Source organism: Doryrhamphus excisus, linkage group LG8 (genome assembly GCF_037039965.1).
Source record: "Doryrhamphus excisus strain RoL-2023G ecotype Guam linkage group LG8, RoL_Dexc_Guam_v1.1, whole genome shotgun sequence".
NCBI lineage: Eukaryota > Metazoa > Chordata > Actinopteri > Syngnathiformes > Syngnathidae > Doryrhamphus > Doryrhamphus excisus.
In genome coordinates, this window is record NC_136364.1 from 3,812,687 (window position 1) to 3,835,142 (window position 22,456).

Sequence of the window (22,456 nt, forward strand, 5' to 3'; positions counted from 1 at the left end):
GGGTGGGGGTGCTGGAGCCTATCCCAGCTGTCTTGGGGCGAAAGGCGGGGTACACCCTGGACTGGTGGCCAGCCAATTACAGGGCACATATAGACAAACAACCATTCACACTCACATTCATACCTATGGACAATTTGGAGTGGCCAATTAACCTAGCATGTTTTTGGACCGGAGTACCCGGAGAAAATCCACGCATGCACAGGGAGAACATGCAGACTCCACACAGAGATGGCCGAGGGTGGAACTGAACTCGGATCTTCCCAATCTCCCGACTGTGTTGCCTGTAATGTTGATCTGAAATCGCGGGAATGTGTTCCAGATTTACACCATTCGCAGGGGGTGTTGTCCCCTGCTCTGCTCTTTTGATTTAGAGCAGGGGTCTCAAACATGCAGTCCGCGGGCCAAATGTGGCCCGCAGGACACTAGTTTGAGGACCCCGCCTTGATATGAAAGTTTAATGTTAGTGTGGCCCGCATAAGTTTGATATGGATGCTGTATGGTATCATGTACCTAGAAAAAATTATTACGTTTGATTAATGTTCATGTTAAAGGTTAAATAACTGTTAATAGTTATCCTCCCTATCCGTGTGGAAGTGGTACGTTTTTGGCTATTTAAGGTTAAAGGAAATAACTTGAAGGCTACCGTTTAGGTCGCTAGCTCTCTAGTTTGCGAGTTAGCATGTGTCTCAAGACCCTGCAGTTGCGCAATTTGTTGTAAATAAAAAGAGTATAAATGTGACTATAGTCGTGTTTTGTTATGTCTACAGGGCTCTAATAATGCTTTGTTCATTTTAATCTGAAAAAAATCATTTGTCTACCCACCAACTATATGTGGTTTCTTTTTATTATTTGCCGTTTTATTATTATTATTATATTTATTTATTACTGATTGATTGATTTTCTTTATTATTGATTTGTTTATTTATTTTTCATCTTGTTTTGTGCAGAAAAAATAAAAATTAAATATTTGAGAACAATTGAATGTTTTATCAGAGCTTTTATTGTAGAAAATCGGAACCAAAGCACTGAAAAAGTTTGTATATTTTTCTGTTTTTAATAAATGCGTTTGTTTTTTAAAAAAAAAACCTGATGCGGCCCAGCCTTGCCCAGACCCTAGCTCCAGTGGCCCCCAGGTAAATTGAGTTTGAGACCCCTGATTTAGAGGAACCAGCGGCTATATATTCTTCACCAATTACATAAATTCCTATCTCCCATGTTTGTTTGGTTTTTTTTTTTAATCTTTGCGAGCTATTAGGTAAAGAAAAAAACGTCCCTGGCACAGCCCACCACAACCATGCCTAAATGGACCAACTCTTTAGCAATGGCCGCCCCGATACCAACTGAGGCTCGGGTGACGAGAGCAACTCTGCCCCTCCAGCACTCCATCACAGCCAGACTCAGGCCTCCACCACTTGGTAGAAAACCTAAGTAACGATCAAAATTGAGTGTAGCGCCAGGAAGCCACGCCCATTTTACACATCATTGTAGAAATAAAACTTTGACTGCTGTATGTCAGTCCCTCGATGATGAAATATGAATAAATTATATACGGTACATATACAGTACTTACTATTTGTACTTTTTGCACAACCTGCTGTTCACAACAGGGGTACCTCCATGAATCCAACAAAACATTTCCTGGTTCTATTAGGATTGGGATTTAAACCATCCTCTTCACCCTCTTCACATTTTGAGATGATGAGACCAAGATGACACCGTTGACAAGGGATCAACGGTACCTTGCCATTGCCAGGCTTCAAACAGGAAGTTCTCAGAGCAAAGCGGCCACTAGGTTTCGAGCATCATCATCAGGTTGCATTAGAGACAGGGAGACAGGAAATAAAAACAACAACTTAGTTGAAGAACTTCTGGAATATTCTACAGCTGTACATGTGAGAATTCTTTCTCTTTGGGCTTTTCCCTTCTCTCTCATGTCCTCCTTCACTACATCTATAAACCTCCTCTTTGGTCTTCCTCTACGCCTCCTACCTGGCAGCATCCTTCTACCAATATATTCACTATGTCTCCTCTGGACATGTCCCAACCATCTCAGTCTGGCCGATAACTGACTTTATCTCCAAGGCCTCTAACATGTAATGTCCCTCTGATGTACTCATTCCTGATCCTATCCATCCTGGTCACTCCCAATGAGAACTGTAGTCTTCCAAGACTACACCCATAAAATGTCTTTTCTTTTGACACACGATGCCCCTTCAAACCCTCCTGGTAGGTTTCAAATCAACATTTGCCATAAAAGTGACTGTTGTAATTATTATATTGAGCTCCAGAACCCCCCCCCCTTCTCTCTTCAATTGCCGTTGTTCACATATGGTCCAATCCAGACGTATGACGAGCCTTTGTCTGCCCTGAGGGACTTAAAGGTAACGTGTGAGAATGATATTAAGTTTGCATCCTGCAACAAAATGGCATTAAAATGGCATTAGAGGAACAAACACTTGACGGACTATTGGGAGTTTTTGAGGCTCACAGTGTGTCTCAATTGTCCCGACTTTCTCCCCATAGGGGGCCATAGCCGATAGTGCTTTTAAAGCTGCAATTATTCATGATTATAATTATTAACCGTGTTCATGTTTTTATCTTCTGAATGTAATACTTTACATAGCTGTGGTCGCTGCATGGGATCCACTGAAATCAGACGTCATAAAAACCAAAGCTCATGCTGTGGGCGGGCTTGTCAGGTGGTCTAGGTGACTTTTAACAGCCTGGTCCAACTCCCTTATTGATATCCGTGATAAACATGCACGCACCAGCAAAAGCAGCCGGATTTACAATGCTGATATTTTTCTTCATGTGTCTTGTGGACATTGTCTCAGGAGCAGGTAGGAAAATGTGCGTCCATCAAAGTTTTCACGTTGCTTTCCTGATGGCTAACATTTGTTTTCCAGATTGGTGTTACCAGTCTGAAGCTTCTTGCAATCATACCTGCTCAGGTGAAATCCAGCACTGCCCTTCTTGACTTGAACTTGGATGAAATGAATTCATAGAATCATAGTATTTCATTTTTACAGCGCCAGATGACTGGGGTCTTGTTTCTCAGCACTGCAGCGGCAGATCTCAGTCGCCAGTCAACATTGTTACAAGACGAGCGTTACCAGACGGACGTCTCACTCCTCTGCACCTCATCGGCTATCAGGACACATTTCACGGACGGCTATCCAACAACGGCCACACCGGTACGAATGATTTCAATGAAGCTGAGGATTATTTGGGCCACATTGAAAAGAAAAACATGATCAAAATAAAAAAAAACTGTAAAAAGTTCTCAAGAAGTGGTAATATTAAGCATAAAATATATTGTTTTCAATGGAAAACTGAGTGTATAAGGCCAGATTTAAACGAAAAAGAAATCTAAATTGAAAAAAACCCCAACAGATTCATAAAATAAAATGATCTTTTAAATTAAAAAATAATATATTAAAAAAATAATATATTATTTCAATATTATTTCAATAACAATAAAAAAATTGTATTATTGATGAAAGAGTCACAATATTTTGAGACACATTTGAAAAAAAAATAATTACAAAAAATAGTCTAAACTTTTAAAGAAAATTCCTAAAGCGATTTCTTTTAAAGAGGTATTTTTATTGAGTAACAAGCTACAATATTGCAAAATGTTTTTATTATTATTCTATTCCTGATTAAAAGCTATATCTGCTATATCAAGTATCAGTGTTGCAATTTAGACCTTATAATTAGACCTGAAGATACCTTATAATTATTCCCACAATATTTCAATTTTATTGTCGTAGTTTTTCTTTTTAGTGTGGCACTTCTAATATTCTTCAGGATAAATACTGTATTACTTTGGGATTAATACAGTATTATATGAAAGTATTTCTTTATAGTTTTCAGTCTGTGAATGATTAAAATGGTCTTGACAAAGGGAAGCTGCTTGTAAAATAGTCATAAGACAATTACCGCTGCTGTCAACTGCTGATCAACGTCTGTACAGTGATTCAGTATTAGAAAGGAAGTAGAATCCTGGGTAGATGCTTTTACAGATTCTTCTGTTGTCTTTATTCCAGTTCAATTGGATTTACCTTCCAGTATAAAAATCAAAGGAGGTAATCTCACCAGAACATACAATGCAGTTCAGCTCCACTTCCACTGGGGCAGAGATGGAGGTCCGGGCTGTGAACACACCATCGATGGAGAACGATATCCACTGGAGGTAGTGCAGTGGACGTTCTTACCAAATATATATGATATGTATGACCAAAACATCTTTATCTTGTCCACAGATGCACATTGTGCACATCAAAGAACAATACAGTTCCATTTCGCAGGCCGTGATGGATCGAACAGGCCTTGCTGTTCTTGGATTTTTCTTTCAGGTGACGACGTTCTGGGCAAAAAAAGTGGGACTGCTAAAGTACCGAAGACAAATAAAATGGCTCTTTAACAGAGTCTTCAGAAACACCACGGAGCATATGTTTCAATTCGTCAGTGTTGATGGATAATGACACAACAAAAACACAACAAATGTCTTTTTTGCTTTTGTCCCCTTCAGGAATCAAGTTCCCCCAACAGGAAATTTGCTCCTCTAATAAACGCTCTGACGAAAATCACGCAACCATGTAAGTTACATGTGCTCACACATAGCAGGGTGTTTGGTGCGGTGTTGGGCTAAAGTGCAATTTGTTAAAGAGATAAGACCGTACGCTGTCTCCTTGTATGCAATAAATCAAAGTGAAAGAAACACAGCAAACACCTTGGACCTTGTTGTTTAGTAATAATAGTCTTGTTAATATTTTCTACAACCAGCCAACAAAATCACCCTGAAGGGCGTGTCCTTGCAGATGTTCATCGCCCCTCAGGCCAATATGACTGCGTATTTTCGCTACAGCGGCTCCCTCACCACACCCAACTGTGCCGAGGCTGTCGTGTGGACGCTGTTTGAGAACGCCATCTCGCTCAGCAGGCAGCAGGTTGACTCAATACACGGATACAAATCCTCAACACGCATGAAACAGCCTCTTACCTCCTGTGTTGGCGTTCTGTCTGACAGCTGGCTGCGTTCTCCCAGCTTGAGGTCTCCAGTGGGAGGCCAATGGTGAACACCTTCAGACCAGTGCAGCCTTTGAACGGAAGGCAGGTGTATCACTCCGGAGGCCATGTTGCTGGGGTCAGCGCCGCACTGCTCCTCTTGTTACTCCTGGTGCACACGCCCTGAACACTGCCGGATTGATGCAAACAAACATTTGATGGAATGTACTTTTCCTGGAGTAGTCATACCAACAGTGCTGGGAGCCGACAGCCCAAGAAAGCAACAGCACTGGGACGCTCCAATTTCTCTTCCCGCTGTACCGCTATGTGAAATCCGATTTTATCAGCCATTTTTTTTTATCAGCCTCAAAGAAGAAGAATTTCACTCAAGGACATAATTCAGGTTGGCTGCACCAATGAAGCATGAGACATGCTTTCAAGGATATTAAAATGAGTAAAAATGTTGTCACACGTCGCCAACGTACATAATAATAATAATAATAATAATAATAATAAATAATAATAAAAAAATAAAAGAGTGAATGCAATCACTCCATAATCACAGTCCATAATATTAACAGTAAACAACACTAACCTGCAAACAATAAGCTATATGTATATAAATAAATAAACAAACAAATAAATAAATAAATACACACACACACACATATATATACGTATATATATATATATATATATATATATATATATATATATAACTTCAAGGAAAATTGCACTTATGTGAGACAGGAACACATGATGGCTGTCTTTTTTCTGTGCATTCTAAACATATAAAAACAGCTAAAAAGACACCTATTCAACCTATAAAGGCGCCATTTACATCAAATGTGACAGGCATATTACCTAAGCTACTGCAATATTGTTATTATTATAGTACTATAATACTTATATACTGAAAGTACTACATGTTATCATGAATGCACCTGTTGTGACATGCTTACAGCATGTGTATGTAACCATAAAACCTTGTTCAAGGTTTTTGGAGGTAGAGGTGTATTCTGTTCTGTGCATAGCTGTCTCTTTTTAGCCGTTTCTATAGCTTTAGAATGTACCTAAACTATTGATTTAGTATATGGATGACAATGCATAGTTTATATTGATTGGTTTATATTTATATATTTTTATATCAATATTATTTATATTGATTTATATTGATATCAAGGGTTATGGGGGGTGCTGGAGCCTATCCCAGCTGTATGAGGTGAGAGGCGGGGTACACCCTGGGCTGGTGGCCAGCCAATCACAGGGCACATATAGACAAACAACCATTCCCACCCACATTCATACCTATGGACAATTTGAAGTGGCAAATTAACCTAGCATGTTTTTGGAATGTGGGAGGAAACCGGAGTACCCGGAGAAAACCCACGCATGCACGGGGAGAACATGCAAACTCCACACAGAGATGGCCGAAGGTGGAATCGAAGTCGGGTCTCCTAGCTGTGTGGCCTGTGCGCTAACCACTCTCCTGCCCACACAATGATACCAATAATAATAAAATAATGTATGTATTACACCGTATATGTTGTGTACAACTGCTCTGCATAAAACAGGCGCACTTGTTCGCCACGGCGACCACAGTAAGAACTGCAGTCTTTCATTCCTGATCTAAAAGTGAGCGTTATTGGTTTTGTGGTAGTTAGTGCCAGCGCTCCCAGTGTGGCGGCCAATGGCTGTGCTGTGGTGTGTAATGAGATGAGCTGTGTTTGCCTTTGGCTCCGTGTCTGTGTCTATATCAGGAGGATCACTTTAGATATAATCCCATTGCGCAAGAAAAGACGAGTGATGCAAGCAGTGCTGAGTCATGTTCACCTGGCGTGCACATACAGCACACGTGTGCGACATGCAATGTGTTGAAACCTGCTTAACATTTGGGTTAACACCCGCTAAGTGTTCATCTTTCTCTTTTAGCCACAAATTGCACATGGCCCCGCCCCCACTTCCTCTTCTTCTTTCCCCTTGGGGTGGATTTGAGGTTTGGGTTGTCATGACAACCAAGGACACAGACCTGTCTATTTTCTCTTTGCAAAGTTTCTCTTGTTGCAAAGCATATTGCACACATGAACCGCTGTTGCCGGGATGGGGAAGCGGGCTAAAACTCCCCAGTCCACCCACCCACACACCTTCTCACCAACATAGGCCACAATAAGTTTGTGAGTGAAATGTGACTGAAAGATATGAACACTTCCTGTCACTAAATTTGCACTGCAAGCTGTAAAGAGTCAGCATTGTTACTAGCTGTAGAACATACTAAAATTACCACTGGATCGCTTACAGTATTATAACTTTACAACACAAATCAATTGACACAGCAGCTTTCCTGCTGGATTGTTGTTGCTAGGCAGAATTGTATTGGGAGTAACAAAAGAAAATGAAAATAATTGGCAAACGAATGAATGAATGTTTTCAATCGCATGCTCATTATGGGGTCTTTTACAACTTTTTGTCTGACCTGAACACATCAACAGCATCGATTCCAACATCAAATATGTATCTTCAACTCGTTAATACATTTATCCGCTCATCCTAAGAAGGCTGCCACATTCACGGGCACACCAAAGTCTGAAAATCACAACACTAACTATATTATGTGTGTATGTGATTTTCTGTACATAAACATAAATAAGTGGATATTCTCATCAGCACTTAAGTGTGTTTAGAAATCCCTGAAAATACACTAAAACATGTGACTTCAACTTAAATTACATCTTATAAGATGAGCTTCCTTGCACAGAATAACACATTTAACGTGTGATTCAGATGCTGTGTTGCTCTTACGACGATATGTGAATTAATTTTCTGACGTGTGTGATTTCAAATTTGACTGCATCTGGAGCTGGTAATGCATAAAAATCATGTTGTGTAATTGATCTTGCGTTGAATAAAATACAGTAAAATGGGCATATTTCAGACATGGTTGGAAATGGTGATTAATCATGATTAATTAATTTGAAAATGGTGATTAATCTGATTAAACATTTTCATCATTGACCAGACCTTGAAATAATATGAAGTCCATCCCAGGGTCGAACTGTCCACAACATAAACGCTTTATGAACATTCTGTTAACACGATCAGGACTGTTTTCATTGTTCAACATTCTTATGTCAGAGAAGAGTAGCAAGAAGCTAACGTAAACAACAACACGTACGGTGATGCTCGAGTTTTACTGCTTTGAACGTGAGTTCTTCACCCACACAGAAAAATGCGTGCATTAATCTTTTGAAGTTTGTTGAACTCAGGTCTTGCACGGTCTCTGGAGTCTTTGTGCCGTGCGGTTTGTTTACCCCCAAAATTACTCCAACACTGCGATCATGTTAAAATAGTTTAATGTAGTTTAATCACTACTCAGTATTTGGGGGATAATTTGGATTTGGATCATTTTTTGACATAAACATCCCCATCAGCAGTGTAGTACATCAACAGTGACTTGCTCTGGAGCATTCAAAACTGTAATACATACAAAAGAGTAAAACATATGCCTCTTCAAAAACAAAAATGCATTTTTGTGATTACTCTTTTGAACGCATATTGTTTTGAGAGGCGAAACTATTTAAGTGGCCACAGCAACTAAGCGGAACTACTGCGGGATGAAGTGGAGGAGTAAATCACCGTTGATGTACTACTAAAAAATCCCAACTATGCATTGAAGTATAAAATACAATAAAGCCTGCAGCGATGATCAATGTTGAGCATTGAAAAAGTATACATTCAAGAGGGATCTGGGCCAATCACATTGTATACGCGTGGAATTCGGATTCTTCAGTCAAAAACCATCGAAGCCTTGCATTTAGCTGCTTTAGCACGAGACTAAAACGCAACAGCCGTTTGTCCTAAAAAGGAATGAGCTCACACTTGGCGTGACACATTCATGCGTGTACATTTGTCCAACTACACAAAAACTACACACACAAATTAGCAACGTCTGAGCTGCCACAGTTGTGGTTGGTGGATGTGTTTTATGAAATGTGTGTGTTGTATAGTTGGTGTGCAAGCGAGTGTGTGACTGCTAGAGCATTTCCTGTGTGAAGCACGTGGCACAAACAGAGTTCATAAAAAGATCTGGTTCACTTCTTGCTTTCTTTCTCCTGGGGAGGCCCAACGCTGGTAAGACCTTGACAAGCAAGACAACCTATTGTTGATATTATTGTCAATGCTAACTATTATTGGATATACAGTATGTATTGTATAGGTTGTCCTATGATGAGAGGAGCATTGAGAAGCTGATGTTCAGTGTTGTCGGCCATAAAGTAGAAAGCACTACTAAACATTACTGTACAGTGTAGTGTTTCCTACTTTATGGATGACTAGACTGTTGGCTGCAGAGGAGCGACATCATCACATCAAACCTCATATATTTCTTTCATCAACTATTTTAAACTATATTTCAAATATTGGAAGATATAATACAAAAAAATCAAGATTGAACCCAATCATTTTCTATATTTATTTACCATCTGTGTTTTTCCCCCACATATAAAAATTGCAACAAAGCTCACAAGGTAACAGCTTTATAAAAACAGAAGCCAAAATAGAAAATGTATAAAAGTGTATAAAAGCTATTCTGTGTTGTGTTTTTGATGACATTTTTGCAATGTGTTTTTTTTTATATAATTTGGAGCCCTTTTAAAGAATGATTTCTGTATTTAACTGTTGTGTTAGTTTTTACTCATCATCGTGTGGTTCGCACTGAGTAGATTCGAATGAGTTCAATCATTTAGAATAAATTAGCCACTGCAATTAAACACAGAATATTTGGATATAAAATTGTGTTTCTCGATGTGTGTTAGTTAGAAAACAAGGTTCTATTCTAATCCCAAGGTAGAGGCTGTAGGAAATTAGACGGGACCAAACCTCGTCTCCCTCGCAGATCGCCCTGAAGAAGAAAGGATGTAGTGAGCAAAAAATGACACAAAAAAAGCCAACGACAAGATGCTCACATAGTAGAATCCATCTGGATCTATGGCTCCGAGAACATATATGATGTCACCCGAACGAAAGCCGAGTTCATCCTGCAGGAGAAACCATAACATCTTAAATTGGAGACAAAGCACATTATATTATATTATTATATTAAGTTTCACTACATAGCTCTCGTACTTCACTGTCCACATTAGGTGAACTTTCCCAGGGGTCGTAGTCAAATAAGGCCACCATTCTGCGTACAATCACGTCTTCGGGAACGCTGGACACCTCGCTCACATCGGGGGTCAAAGACATTCCTACAGAGAAGCAACAAGACCCGATGAAAAATGAATGAAAAAACTCTCAGAAGAACCAACACAGACACAAACTAAAAAATGGAAGGCTACTGAAGGAAAAAATGAGCAAACAAAATGATAATAGCACTAAATGACCAAACAAGCGAGCAAAGGGATGAAGTAATGAAGTCATAGTCTCAATAAAACAAGGTGACACATAGAATACCTGAATAGAAATAAACTAACGACTGTACTAAGAGACAAACTAGCTATTCAGTTAACAGTAGATGTACTGTAGCATGTCAAAGCAACTCAGTCATGGCGATACCTGTTTGATCGACAGGGATGAAGCCCTGCTGCATGAGTAAATGCTTCAGATACTCGTCATCCACAGGGATTTCAGCCACCAAGTTACTAGGAACGTAGCCCGAGAGGCCGCCCGATTCGCCGTGATAGAACCCGTCGCAGTCTTTGTCTCCAAACACCTAGAGTCAGGTACACAGACACTTGGCTGTTGTGGTTTGTTGCTGGTGACCCGCAAACACACACAGCTGCACACGTCTTCAGTTAAATGACGGAAAATATAACAGGAAGTGAGAAGAAATGTGCTCATTTGAGCGAAAAAAAAACAGGAAACTGTCAGGGGACACTTCATCTGCTACACCTGCACTGTCAACGCTGCATCATTAAATGAGAAGTGCCTCTTTTTCTACAAAAGGTACCATTTTTTTCCCTCAAAAATATTTTGTAAACTTTTTTTCACAATGATATACAAATTTCTTTTTGAAAATACACAACATTTTTTCCCTCTAAAATACAATATGCATCTTTTTTCTATGCCGCTTATCGCCATTGTGGTGGCGGGGTATGCTGGAACCTATCCTAGATGACCTTGTACAAGACGTGGGGTAAAAAATTAAAAAAAAATTTATGTGACCTTTTTTTTTTTAAAATACAGATTTTTTAAAACAAAAATATACCTTTTTTGGAAAATTCAGAGCCTTACCAAAATTATTACTTTAAAAAAATGCACAATTCTTGAAAAAAGACCGTTTTTTTCTCAGAAATATAAGACTGTGGCTGTTCACAGTTTTTCCCCCAAATATACAATACATACAAAACTATTACTTTCTGTGCCCAACAATGTAGGCCTTTTTTCCTAACATTTATGTGGTAATTTTTAGGCTGATCTAAAAAATTTATATATCTCATGGGTGTGTGTCTTCCATTGTTACAAAATGCTGACTCAACACAAAGTAATTGAATGCTTCTAAACATTTCCCAAGATCTTAAAAAAACATTCTCTGGATCTTGCAATAGTTTTTTGGGTTTTTTTTCCCCCCGTATCCCCTGCGGGATCTGTACATGATGACATAAATAAGTGATATAAGTTAGGAAAAGGTTATGTCTTTTAAAGGGAATGTTGTGGCATAAACTAGTGGCCATAGTTGAGTTCTTTGGGAACCAATTGCAGTGTATAGTGATCGGGGTAACGCTAAATGTACGCATTAGAGAAGCTGTTGCGACTCTAGAAACTCCAGCATGTCATCCTCCATGACTTCTCATTGAATGATCAGCAATCCAAAACATTTGCAGCATCTCAAACAGCTTATCAAGATTTTGCTTTTGTTGTGCTATCTGTAATCTTTTTTCTCCTGACTACAGGACGAGTCCACTCCACGGCTCTACTCTTTTGTAGAAATATGTTTTTTTTAAAGTTGTTCCTGGAAAAGTTATCCCTCTTTTTCTAAATTTTTGCAAACACACAGTTTTATTCTTTATTCTTAAAAGTTCCAGGGGTCCCCATGCTTCTTCATGCTGATCATGTCAATCAAAGGTGAGCTTTCCTATCTATGTCAAGGATGTAAAACGGTCACAAACTTCAACATGACTAGAAAAGCCAAGAAGTGATCTTATACCTTGATGATCTGTCCGGGCACAAAAGGCAGCTCCTCGGCCGCGGTGTCAGGGTTGGGCGACATAGCCGCGGGGTTGTAAGGATAGAGTGCCACAAAGAGCCGAGGGCAGACAGGTAGAGACACCTGACTGGCCGTTTCCAGCTCCCACTCTCTAAGGTCCTCGGGGGTGGCGATCCTCACCTCGTTGGGGTAAATCAAGACGTCCAGCTCCAGACCGGCCTCCATCGAGAGCAGCAGTGAAGTGACCACTTGGCAGACAGATGGCGGACTGTCCTCCTTCGTCCTCATCCTCATTGGAGGTAACTAAGCTAAGCAGCTATGCTAATCCTCTTTCAAGCTCTTGGATGAACTGGCAGGTTCACAATTGACTTGTAAACTGGACAAAAATACTAGCATCTTAGCTGCAGAGAAAAAGAAAGTTTGTACACGTGAATATTACAAAAGATTAGAGTAGTACAAATAAGAATGCATAGTCTGGATATTGTTCAAAATTGACCCCACTATCTATTTATGTATTCATGTCTATCACGCATAGAATCATGTGAATTCTCCCAGCCAATCAGCCAAAAATGAAGGACAATTAAAAGATAAATGGAATTTGGCCCTACTCCAATACTCCTCTTCCTCCCTCATGTTGTGACTTGACCCAGATAAGGCCAAGGCAGTAAGTCAATGCTTCCTCTTTTGATCTGTGCAAGGTCAGCAGGCGGTAATCGCCTCTAGCAACATGGTGATCAATTAACACCACCCACTGTTTGTGTGTGAAATGAAGAGCTAACATAGGAGGGAAAGCTCTACAATATTTTACAAATGTGTTGTCCTAATCATTACGTGCTCTCATGGTAGAGAAAACAGCCAATTAATACACAAAAATAAAATAACGGTCTTTCCTGTGGGTGTTGCTTCCATATTCCATACACATATACAATATTGCATATTGTATATTTGCCCATGTTTTATTGCTCATTGCCACTGATGGAATACTATGGAAAGCAATAATACTCAATAATAATACAAGTTATACTTGGCAAAAAAAAATTAAAATAGTAATAGAAAAAATGTCATTTTGATTTTAAGTTTCAACATAAATCAAAGATAATGTGCTGTACTCAGGTCAACCACAAGGTGGTGGGGTGGCGCAACTATATATTATTGTGCTGCTGGCTTTCTAATACAACGAGCTCTGTAAATGATCAGGTGTCGTAGCAGTGTAACAGACTTGTGAATTATATTTACGTCAATTCATAAAACATAATGCATAATTTGAAGATTTATTGTACTATTGTACCTTTTACATGTCGGCCGCCATGACCGCTGCTGGGACTACTTCCATCCTCTGTCCCACTAGTTTCTCCTACTTTGAGGAAGTATCTCTGGACGAGCTTACAAAACTTGTCAGTGCAGCAAAACAGACAACATGTCTGCTTGACCCGCTTCCTGGGAAACTTGTTAAAGAATTGTTCCCAATTCTAGCCCCCTCAATCTTAAATATAATTAATCTATCACTCTCATCTGGCACTGTGCCTGCAGCTTTCAAGACTGCAGTGATTCGACCCCTGCTGAAAAAACCAACCCTCAACCCGGGGAGTATTTCCCACTATAGGCCGGTGTCTAACCTCCCATTTCTGTCCAAGATCCTTGAAAGAATTGTAGCACAACAGCTCAATGATCACGTGGCTTTGGGTGATCTTTTTGAACCTTTTCAGTCTGGTTTCAGGATGAACCACTCCACTGAATCAGCCCTTGCAAAAGGGACAAATGATCTTCTTCTATCTATGGACTGTGACACATCTACAATATTGTTATTACTTGATCTCAGTGCTGCTTTCGACACTGTCGATCACTCAATCCTACTGGAACGCCTTCAAACATATATTGGTGTTACTGGTCCGGTACTCTCTTGGTTTAGATCTTATCTTGAGGATCGGACGCATCGTGTCGTTTGTGATGATATGACTTCAGAGTTCTGTGGTGTCACTTGTGGAGTTCCACAAGGTTCAGTGCTCGGCCCTCTTTTGTTTAACATTTACATGTTGCCGCTTGGCGACATCATTCGCAAACATAAGATTAGCTTTCACTCTTATGCTGATGACACTCAGCTATATGTCCCACTAAAGTTAACTGACCCGCACGACTGCTCTAATTTGGAGGCTTGCCTCATTGATATTAAACATTGGATGTCCTGTAACTTTTTACTCCTGAACTCTGATAAAACTGAGATGGTGATCATCGGCCCTGCTAAACAGAGCCGCCTGGTTAAGGACACCACTCTGAGTTTTGATAATAGCATAATTTCCCAAAGTGACTCTGTAAAAAATCTGGGTGTGATATTGGACCCGACTCTATCTTTTCATAAACACATTAAGAATGTTACTAAAACAGCATTTTTTCATCTTCGCAATATTGCGAAGATACGACCTATTCTATCCACTTCTGATGCAGAGACCCTAGTCCATGCATTTGTCACGTCTCGCCTTGACTACTGTAATGTACTGTTTTCTGGTCTTCCAATGGCGAGTCTCAAAAGCTTGCAGTTAGTACAAAATGCTGCAGCGCGACTTCTTACAAGGACACGTAAGTGTGACCATATTTCTCCAATACTAGCCAACCTGCACTGGCTCCCAGTTCATTTAAGATATGACTTTAAGGTACTGCTTCTGGTTTACAAAATATTACATGGGTTGGCACCTTTTTATCTGGTTGACCTAATTGTACCCTATGCTCCGTCTAGAAACCTACGCTCACAACACGCCGGTCTTTTGACTATCCCGAGAGCCAGAAAGAAGTATGCGGGCTCTAGAGCCTTTTCCATTCGGGCCCCAACGTTGTGGAATGCTCTACCTGTTAATATTAGAGCTGCTACCTCAGTAGAAATGTTCAAGTCCCGACTTACGACTCATTTCTATGGGGGAGGGGGGGGGGTCCAGGAGAGGCTGTTTGGAAGTTGCCTTGACGGAACTGGACATCTGACGTGGCCTACCTTGTGGAGGCGCTGCAGCAGAGGGATGGTGATCATCTCAAGACCCGCGGCTGCCCAACTGTCCTAATGGCATTACATCTTGGACCTGGACTATTATACTCTCTGTTTATATTTAACTGTCACATGTTAACCTCTCGACATCCATTGCAGCTTGGTCATCCTAGAAGGAGGATTCCCCCATCTGCGGTCCCTTCTCAAGGTTTCTTTTTCCCTAATGGGTTTTGAGTTTTTCCTTGTCCTGATGGGGGTTCAGATCAGGGGATGTCGTTTGTCGTCTATTGTCTATCATCTACTGTTGCCTGCTTGTTAAGCCCTTTGAGGCTCTTTTGTGATTAAGGGCTATATAAATAAACTTGACTTGACTTGACTTACGTGTGGTAGTTGAGCTGCACAGAGGCGGTTTTTCATTCTGGGCTGTTCTTATACTGCTGTGGGTTCTATCTCGTTTTGTCCAAGTAAAAACAACAACATATATGTAACTGAATAACAATGCGTGTTAATTTGATTGAAAACATCACAAACTTTAAATTATGTCTGAATGTCTTGTTGACAGTTAACCAGTCCCCAGCGTACCCCGCCTCTCGTAATCAAAAATTACAAACGCCTCACCTTAAAAGTGTACATACTGTATTCGGAATACAAAAGAAATGCATCTGTTTTTTAACCTATCTATCCATCTTAAATCTACAGTAGCTATCTTACTACAAGTAGTAAGCAACAGTCTTTCTTGCTATCAATATATGGCTCAGCTATCCGTAAAAAAACAATCCATAGACATCTAATCAGCCATTGTGCTGGCTAGAGCATGCATTTCTAGCCAATTTTGGGTAAACTATAGCCAGTATCTATAATTATTTATGGTCTATATCTACCTATTGAAAATAATAACTAGCTATCTATTTGGCTATCACACTAGCTAACGTCTAAGTAGCTAGTGAGTTGCGAGCTAAGGTTAACCAATTTGCAGCTACATCTAAAATGTAGCTATTGTGCTAGCCAGCACTTCTTAGCCATCTTAGGGTACACTGCGATATATATGTGTGTGTGTGTCTAAACAAATGACAAATTACTTGGATATTGCTAACTAACTGTAGATTGCTAAGAACTACATTACCCATAATACATTTCGCTTTTTAGCCATGCGTTCCAGTCCAGGGACTATTACATCATTGGCACGGACGCCCACCTTTCTAGGGGATGACGTAAGCGAGCGAGGGGATGCAGGGTGGGGAGAGAGAGGGTGTCCCGTCTGCAGACAAGCAGAGAGCAGCTGCAGCCTTCACTTGGCGGAGGATTTTCACCGCATTGCGAATTTAAAGGATAGGGAAACACTTTTTTTCCTCCTTAAAGCGAGTCTCGACTCACCTCTAAAACCAAGAAAAAAAAAGACCAAAAAACCACCCATATTGTCCAAAGATGGTCGACCGTGAGCAGCTGGTGCAGAAAGCCAGGCTGGCCGAGCAGGCTGAGAGATATGACGACATGGCAGCCGCTATGAAATCGGTGAGTCCATCCATGCATCACGTTACACCCATGCTAATAATCACTGTCAGTGAGGGAGGGGTGGCCCTTTTTCAGCCAAATTAGGACTTGAGCTATCATTAAGTATAATTAGTCCAAATTTTGTACATTTGAGGTATACTTTTTGTGCGTTGGCTGTGATGCGGCTGCTGTTGGGCGGTGCCTTCCCATGACATGACAATGAGGTGCCTGCATGATCGACGCCTGCATAACAGTCCTCTACTACATCATGAAAGCATCTTTATTTCAGACATTCCTATTAACATCACATAAAAACTGAGTACTCACAGACATCCTCATCAGACCACTCATCAGGACCACCTGTCCTTGTCACTGGAATGAGAAGATTATTATTTTTATGAAATAAACGGAAGGTTCACCTTGCAAAAGAAAAGAGGTGGCTGAAATACTGCAAGGGGAGAGAGGAGAGGGGCTGCTCCTTCCTCCTCTCAGACGTAGGAGGCAGTAGAAGCTCTCTTCTAGAATATTCTGTCATATTGCAGTCAGCCAATATGAAGCCAGTGTTTGATACAATACGAGCACGATGGGCTGTGTCATGCCAGCTGCACCATCAACAACTAACTCATCTTTCAAAAGGTGGAAGCTTTAATTAGAGGCTCATACGGCACAGCTGTCCAAAGTGGGGCCTGGGGGACATTTTCAGCCGGCAGCTAGGCTTTTATAGGCCCTTGACGTAGTCTGAAAATGTAATGAATTCATTATCAGCAAGATATTGTATATGATTAGCTGTTACACAAAATAGCTTAGCCTTAACATATATTGACCTACACTGGATTACTTTTAGCATCTTAAGGCATAAAATGTATCACAGTGGCCCCTTGCAGCCCCTTGATGCAGTGGAAAAAGATGTGGACACCCCTACTATAAAGTGTGTGATCCTATAAAATGCCTATTTTCGATGCTCTTTTAACACAGCTTTTCAAGAAATGCAAGCATGCAGTATTCAGTATTGTACTTGCATGCAGTTACACTGCTGGAAAATGTTGAGCAGAGCTGGCTAGCCCATTTGGCAATGGAGGCAGAACCTAAAGGCACAGAGGCCTCCACTGCTGGATTCATAATTGTTGCACTCCTTTTCCCTGCAGATAGCGCCACCACACCACTTTCTATTTCTGTTAATATATTATTTCTAAGGTTTGCCGCACTGCAAATATGAATATGATGCCTTTATGATGGTGCCTGTGCACTCCCTAATCGAAGGGATTCCCTTGCCATAGTTGCCGTGGGCGACAGGAAGCCTATCTTCATTTGAGTATTAATAAAGAGAAGCTGCAGTAGAAGTCTATCTGTCTTATTTGCTTCAATAGTTCAGTACATTGGTACTAAAATGGGATCATTTGCAATTTCAAGCATGCAGGATAAGAGCAACCCACACCCCCACGTGACATGCACCATCTTTGCCACCATCTGACATCCATAAGGCTTACACAGAGCAAGTTTCCTCACAATTGGTTGCATCGCTTTCTGTAATGGTGTCATGATGCCATGTCATAGTGTCATGATGCCATGGTGGCATGATGCCATGGCATCATGGTGTAATGATGTCTTGGCGCCATGGCGTCATGGCGTCATGGTGTCATGATGCCATGGTGTAATGGTGTCATGATGTCATGGTGACATGATGTCATAGTGTAATGGCGTCATGGTGTAATGGTGTCATGATGTCATGGTGTCATGATGCCATGGTGTAATGGTGTCATGATGTCATGGTGACATGATGTCATAGTGTAATGGCGTCATGGTGTAATGGTGTCATGATGTCATGGTGTCATGATGCCATGGTGTAATGGTGTCATGATGTCATGGTGACATGATGTCATAGTGACATGATGTCATGGTGACATGATGTCATAGTGTAATGGCGTCATGGTGTAATGGTGTCATGATGTCATGGTGTCATGATGCCATGGTGTAATGGTGTCATGGTGTCATGGTGACATGATGTCATGATGACATGGTGTCATGGTGACATGATGTCATGGTGTAATGGCGTCATGATGTCATGGCGTAATGGTGTCATGGTGACATGGTGTCATGGTGTCATGGTGACATGATGTCATGATGTCATGGTGTCATGGTGCCATGGTGTAATGGTGTCATGGTGTCATGGTGACATGATGTCATGATGACATGGTGTCATGGTGACATGATGTCATGGTGTAATGGTGTCATGATGCCATGGTGTAATGGTGTCATGGTGACATGGTGTCATGATGACATGGTGTAATGGTGTCATGATGTCATGGTGACATGATGTAATGGTGTCATGATGTCACAGCAGTGTGATGTCATAGAAATAAAAAGATTTTCAATTTCAGCCATGGAGAAGGTCATGTGTGCACCAGTGGTTTTCACTTACAGCGCTCATGGGAACATTTCAGTCATTTCAGGCCCCCCGACCCCCATCACCACCACCATGACTCCATCCAACATTTTCAACTGTCTTGGCAAGCTAGAGTTGCCACCGTCGCCATGCGTGCGTAACAACAACGTAATAATGACATGTCCTAATCCAAGATTCTCCACACCGTTTAGCGTGCAATAACATAAGGATATTGGATTTGCTTATATTTGCTTCAAGTGTACAAAGTCCCAGCTTATCGGGAAACATGGCCGACTGTCACCACAGGATATCGATATTGTCGTGGTCTGAAGACGCTAAACGGTCACCGAAAACGTATTTTGCTTGGTTTACTTGCTTTGCTCATTTAGCTGCAATGGAGACAAGCGGCTGTGGTCCTGATGTTCTTGAAATAAGTGGCCTTTGATAAATACTTGGAACCACGGATAGGTGTTTTCTCCACATATCAGTCATTTTAAGAAAAAGTATGTGCCCTGTGATTTGCTGGCGACCAGTCCAGGGTGTACCCCGCCTCTCACCCAAAGACAGCTGGGATAGGCTCCAGCACCCCCGCGACCACCCCGGTAGAAAATGAATGAATGAATGGTGATATCGCACCACCAGTTGTCTTCTTGTGATGCATTCTCTGTATACCGCCAGTATCCTTGTGTGATCTCAGATTTCTGCAGCATGACAAAGTGGAGGTACTTCAACTTTGATAGGAATTCAGACGTTCTCCTCTATGACGTTTGAAGCCACTAGGGGGCGTCTTAGCACTTTGCAGTGATTTAAGTTGAAGTTATAGTCCTGCATTCATTTCGGACTCATTTCTCAGCATTGACGTGATATTTCTGAATGACTTTGAGTCCTCCTGTTGCTCATTTCAATGTGCCCTCTTCCAGGTCACAGAGCTGAACGAGGCCCTGTCTAACGAGGAAAGGAACCTCCTGTCGGTGGCCTACAAGAACGTGGTGGGCGCCCGCCGCTCCTCCTGGCGCGTCATCTCCAGCATCGAGCAGAAGACGTCGGCTGACGGCAACGAGAAGAAGATCGAGATGGTGCGCGCCTACAGAGAGAAGATCGAGAAGGAGCTGGAGGCGGTGTGCCAAGATGTGCTCAACCTGCTGGACAACTTCCTGATCAAGAACTGCAGCGAGACGCAGCACGAAAGCAAAGTCTTCTACCTAAAGATGAAGGGCGACTACTACCGCTACCTGGCCGAGGTGGCCACGGGCGAGAAGCGCGCCACGGTGGTGGAATCATCGGAGAAGGCCTACAACGAGGCGCACGAGATCAGCAAGGAGCACATGCAGCCCACCCACCCCATCCGCCTGGGCCTGGCGCTCAACTACTCTGTCTTTTACTACGAGATCCAGAACGCGCCCGAGCAGGCCTGCCACCTGGCCAAGACCGCCTTCGATGACGCCATCGCTGAGCTGGACACCCTCAACGAGGACTCCTACAAAGACTCCACGCTCATCATGCAGCTGCTGCGAGACAACTTGACACTGTGGACAAGTGACCAGCAGGACGACGAGGGGGGGGAGGGCACCAACTAAATAGGGGAAAAAGGAAAAAAGGGGGCCTCTCCCGACTAGAGAAAATGAAAAAGAGTAATTGCGAAAAGGCCGGTGGACTTTGGCAGCCGCTTTTGCCGCCGACACTATCGCGGCAGCAGTTCTTTATTTTTCCATGTGTTAGAAGAAAAGAATGAAAAAGAGGTGAGAGCTTAGGTTCAATATATAGAAATATATATACGGTCGAAAGGGCCTCCTTCTTGGTCTTGTTGATTTTCTCTTTGACATTTGCTCCACTGATACGTTGTCAGCCAATCGGGCTCGAGCGGTCGTCAATGTTGTTGGGTCGAGACGGCCACCGCGCGCCGGCACCAGAACTGGTCTCTCGAGACAAGCTGCTTATTATGATTTTATTTTTTTAATTCATTCTATTTATTTTTGACGTGATAGCGTGGCATTCTCCAGGGGGAACGTGCGTCACTGCTTGGTTCCAGGAAGTAGTCCAAACCCAGGAAGTCTGACTAATTTCTAATGAATTGGCCGTCATTTGGAATGATGCATTGAATTGTTGAAAAAGAATCGAATAAAAAAAAATAGCACACACTTTTGGCGGCGAAGCAACAAAAAAGAGAAAAAAAAAGAATGAGCAACTTCAGCGTTTGTGGTTTATTCCTGTATTTGTTTTAATTGAATGCACTTGCCTACTATACTGTTTCTTCAGTGTACGATGATGACAAACCATAATAATATTCAATATTGTGCATGCTGGTGATGTATTTATATACAGTAGCTTGACTTTATTAACTTATACTGTGGGTGTTGAGTATTCATATGATTGAGAAAAATGACGCAAGCCTTCTAATTTATTTGTTTGTTTTTTTAATAATGATTTGCTCTACCGAAATGGTGATCGTAAAAAATATACATATATTACCAAAAAAATGGATCTGTACTGAGCGTTGCTTTAGTGACATGCAGTATGTGTATTTAATTTGTTAATGACAGAACAAAATAAGTGAAAGAGAAAAAAGGACGCTAAAACCTCACCAGTGCTCACTCTTATCTTGGCTTAGCTGGTGTTTGTCACATGAAACTATGAATTATGACACATCAGTGTTCTTTTCTCTGTCATGCTATCTGGTTTGATTAATGGTGACCTTTCCCTGCCGACTTGTGTTTCTGATCACGACATGGACCATATTTGTTTGTTTTGACACCTTCTCGCTGTTCCTGAGTGACACAAATATATTGAATGTGAGTCATTATGTAGCAGTTGCACAAGAAACTAAACTAATAGCTATGATAAATAAAAAAAAGATTATGACTGAATGATCAATGCACTGTTTTGGTGGTCTAGTGTATTGTTGTATTGTTAGGTCATTGGATTTATTTTCTGCCATTATTTTTGATTTATGTGCCTGTATATTTAAGCATGTGTGCAATATTTTTTAACTAGTTTTTTTGCATGTGTGGTGTTCCTGAGCACTTTGAACGCATCATCTACTATAGATAACCATACCTTAAACATAATAAATGCATTGTTATGTTCCGTAATCGCAGAAGGGGCCTTAAAGATTGTCCGCAAATGATGTCACCGTCATGACTGCGCCTCCGTGAGCGTACAGTTACGTTATTTCACCAGCTGCTTCGCGTTTATTTTTAGTGTCGAAAAAGTGACTCAAGTTGCATGGAACCCCCTTTAAGGCCGCCAAAAATAGCCTCAACTACTTTTTATTTATCAATCATCACCTTTTTAAATTGATTCTTGATTTGTCCTTTTTTCTTCTTTGTGTGTCATGAGAACTCGTGGATTGGTTTGAAGCTGACCTAGAAGGCTGTGAGGGTTTTTATGGCCATCTGCTGCTTATTAAAGTTATTTTGGTTATCTGTATTATCCTTTATTTTCCATTTCGCTCATTTTTGGT

At 41.2% G+C, this 22,456-nt stretch overlaps 3 protein-coding genes across 3 annotated transcripts; 2 read left to right on the top strand and 1 right to left on the bottom strand.

Annotated features, from left to right (window-relative positions):
• The first annotated feature begins 2,205 nt into the window (after positions 1 to 2,205).
• ca4b (carbonic anhydrase IV b) lies at positions 2,206 to 5,272 on the top strand. The gene is made up of 11 exons (XM_078792953.1): positions 2,206 to 2,226; positions 2,343 to 2,381; positions 2,524 to 2,539; positions 2,835 to 2,840; positions 2,907 to 2,951; positions 3,030 to 3,194; positions 4,050 to 4,195; positions 4,266 to 4,358; positions 4,535 to 4,601; positions 4,789 to 4,952; positions 5,033 to 5,272. Exons 1-11 carry the CDS (start codon positions 2,206 to 2,208, stop codon positions 5,195 to 5,197), a joined length of 927 nt encoding a protein of 308 aa, XP_078649079.1. The 3' UTR covers positions 5,198 to 5,272.
• A 2,975-nt stretch (positions 5,273 to 8,247) lies between these two features.
• On the bottom strand, positions 8,248 to 16,049 carry LOC131135133 (RIMS-binding protein 2). Its single transcript, XM_078792647.1, has 6 exons — positions 13,440 to 16,049; positions 12,152 to 12,552; positions 10,561 to 10,717; positions 10,132 to 10,253; positions 9,972 to 10,043; positions 8,248 to 9,907 (listed from the first exon to the last, which is right to left on the bottom strand). The coding sequence occupies exons 2-6, from the start codon at positions 12,443 to 12,445 to the stop codon at positions 9,842 to 9,844; spliced, it is 711 nt and encodes a 236-aa protein (XP_078648773.1). The 5' UTR covers positions 12,446 to 12,552; positions 13,440 to 16,049; the 3' UTR covers positions 8,248 to 9,841.
• Positions 16,050 to 16,347: 298 nt separating this feature from the next.
• ywhag2 (3-monooxygenase/tryptophan 5-monooxygenase activation protein, gamma polypeptide 2) lies at positions 16,348 to 21,867 on the top strand. The gene is made up of 2 exons (XM_058081061.2): positions 16,348 to 16,634; positions 19,917 to 21,867. Exons 1-2 carry the CDS (start codon positions 16,548 to 16,550, stop codon positions 20,571 to 20,573), a joined length of 744 nt encoding a protein of 247 aa, XP_057937044.1. The 5' UTR covers positions 16,348 to 16,547; the 3' UTR covers positions 20,574 to 21,867.
• Positions 21,868 to 22,456: the final 589 nt, after the last annotated feature.

What these genes read in the sequence shown, in the direction of transcription:
- ca4b (XM_078792953.1), top strand. Translation starts at nt 2,206, where the DNA reads ATGCCCCTTCAAACCCTCCTG. An exon ending in TTCTTGGATTTTTCTTTCAG is followed by an intron (nt 4,359 to 4,534) that starts GTGACGACGTTC and finishes TGTCCCCTTCAG; the next exon opens with GAATCAAGTTCCCCCAACAG. An exon ending in GACGAAAATCACGCAACCAT is followed by an intron (nt 4,602 to 4,788) that starts GTAAGTTACATG and finishes TTCTACAACCAG; the next exon opens with CCAACAAAATCACCCTGAAG.
- LOC131135133 (XM_078792647.1), bottom strand. Translation starts at nt 12,445, where the DNA reads ATGAGGATGAGGACGAAGGAGGACAGTCCGCCATCTGTCTGCCAAGTG. An exon ending in TGCCCGGACAGATCATCAAG is followed by an intron (nt 10,718 to 12,151) that starts GTATAAGATCAC and finishes ACCTGACTCTAG; the next exon opens with GTGTTTGGAGACAAAGACTG. An exon ending in ATCCAGATGGATTCTACTAT is followed by an intron (nt 9,908 to 9,971) that starts GTGAGCATCTTG and finishes TTTCTTCTTCAG; the next exon opens with GGCGATCTGCGAGGGAGACG.
- ywhag2 (XM_058081061.2), top strand. Translation starts at nt 16,548, where the DNA reads ATGGTCGACCGTGAGCAGCTGGTGCAGAAAGCCAGGCTGGCCGAGCAG. An exon ending in TGGCAGCCGCTATGAAATCG is followed by an intron (nt 16,635 to 19,916) that starts GTGAGTCCATCC and finishes GCCCTCTTCCAG; the next exon opens with GTCACAGAGCTGAACGAGGC.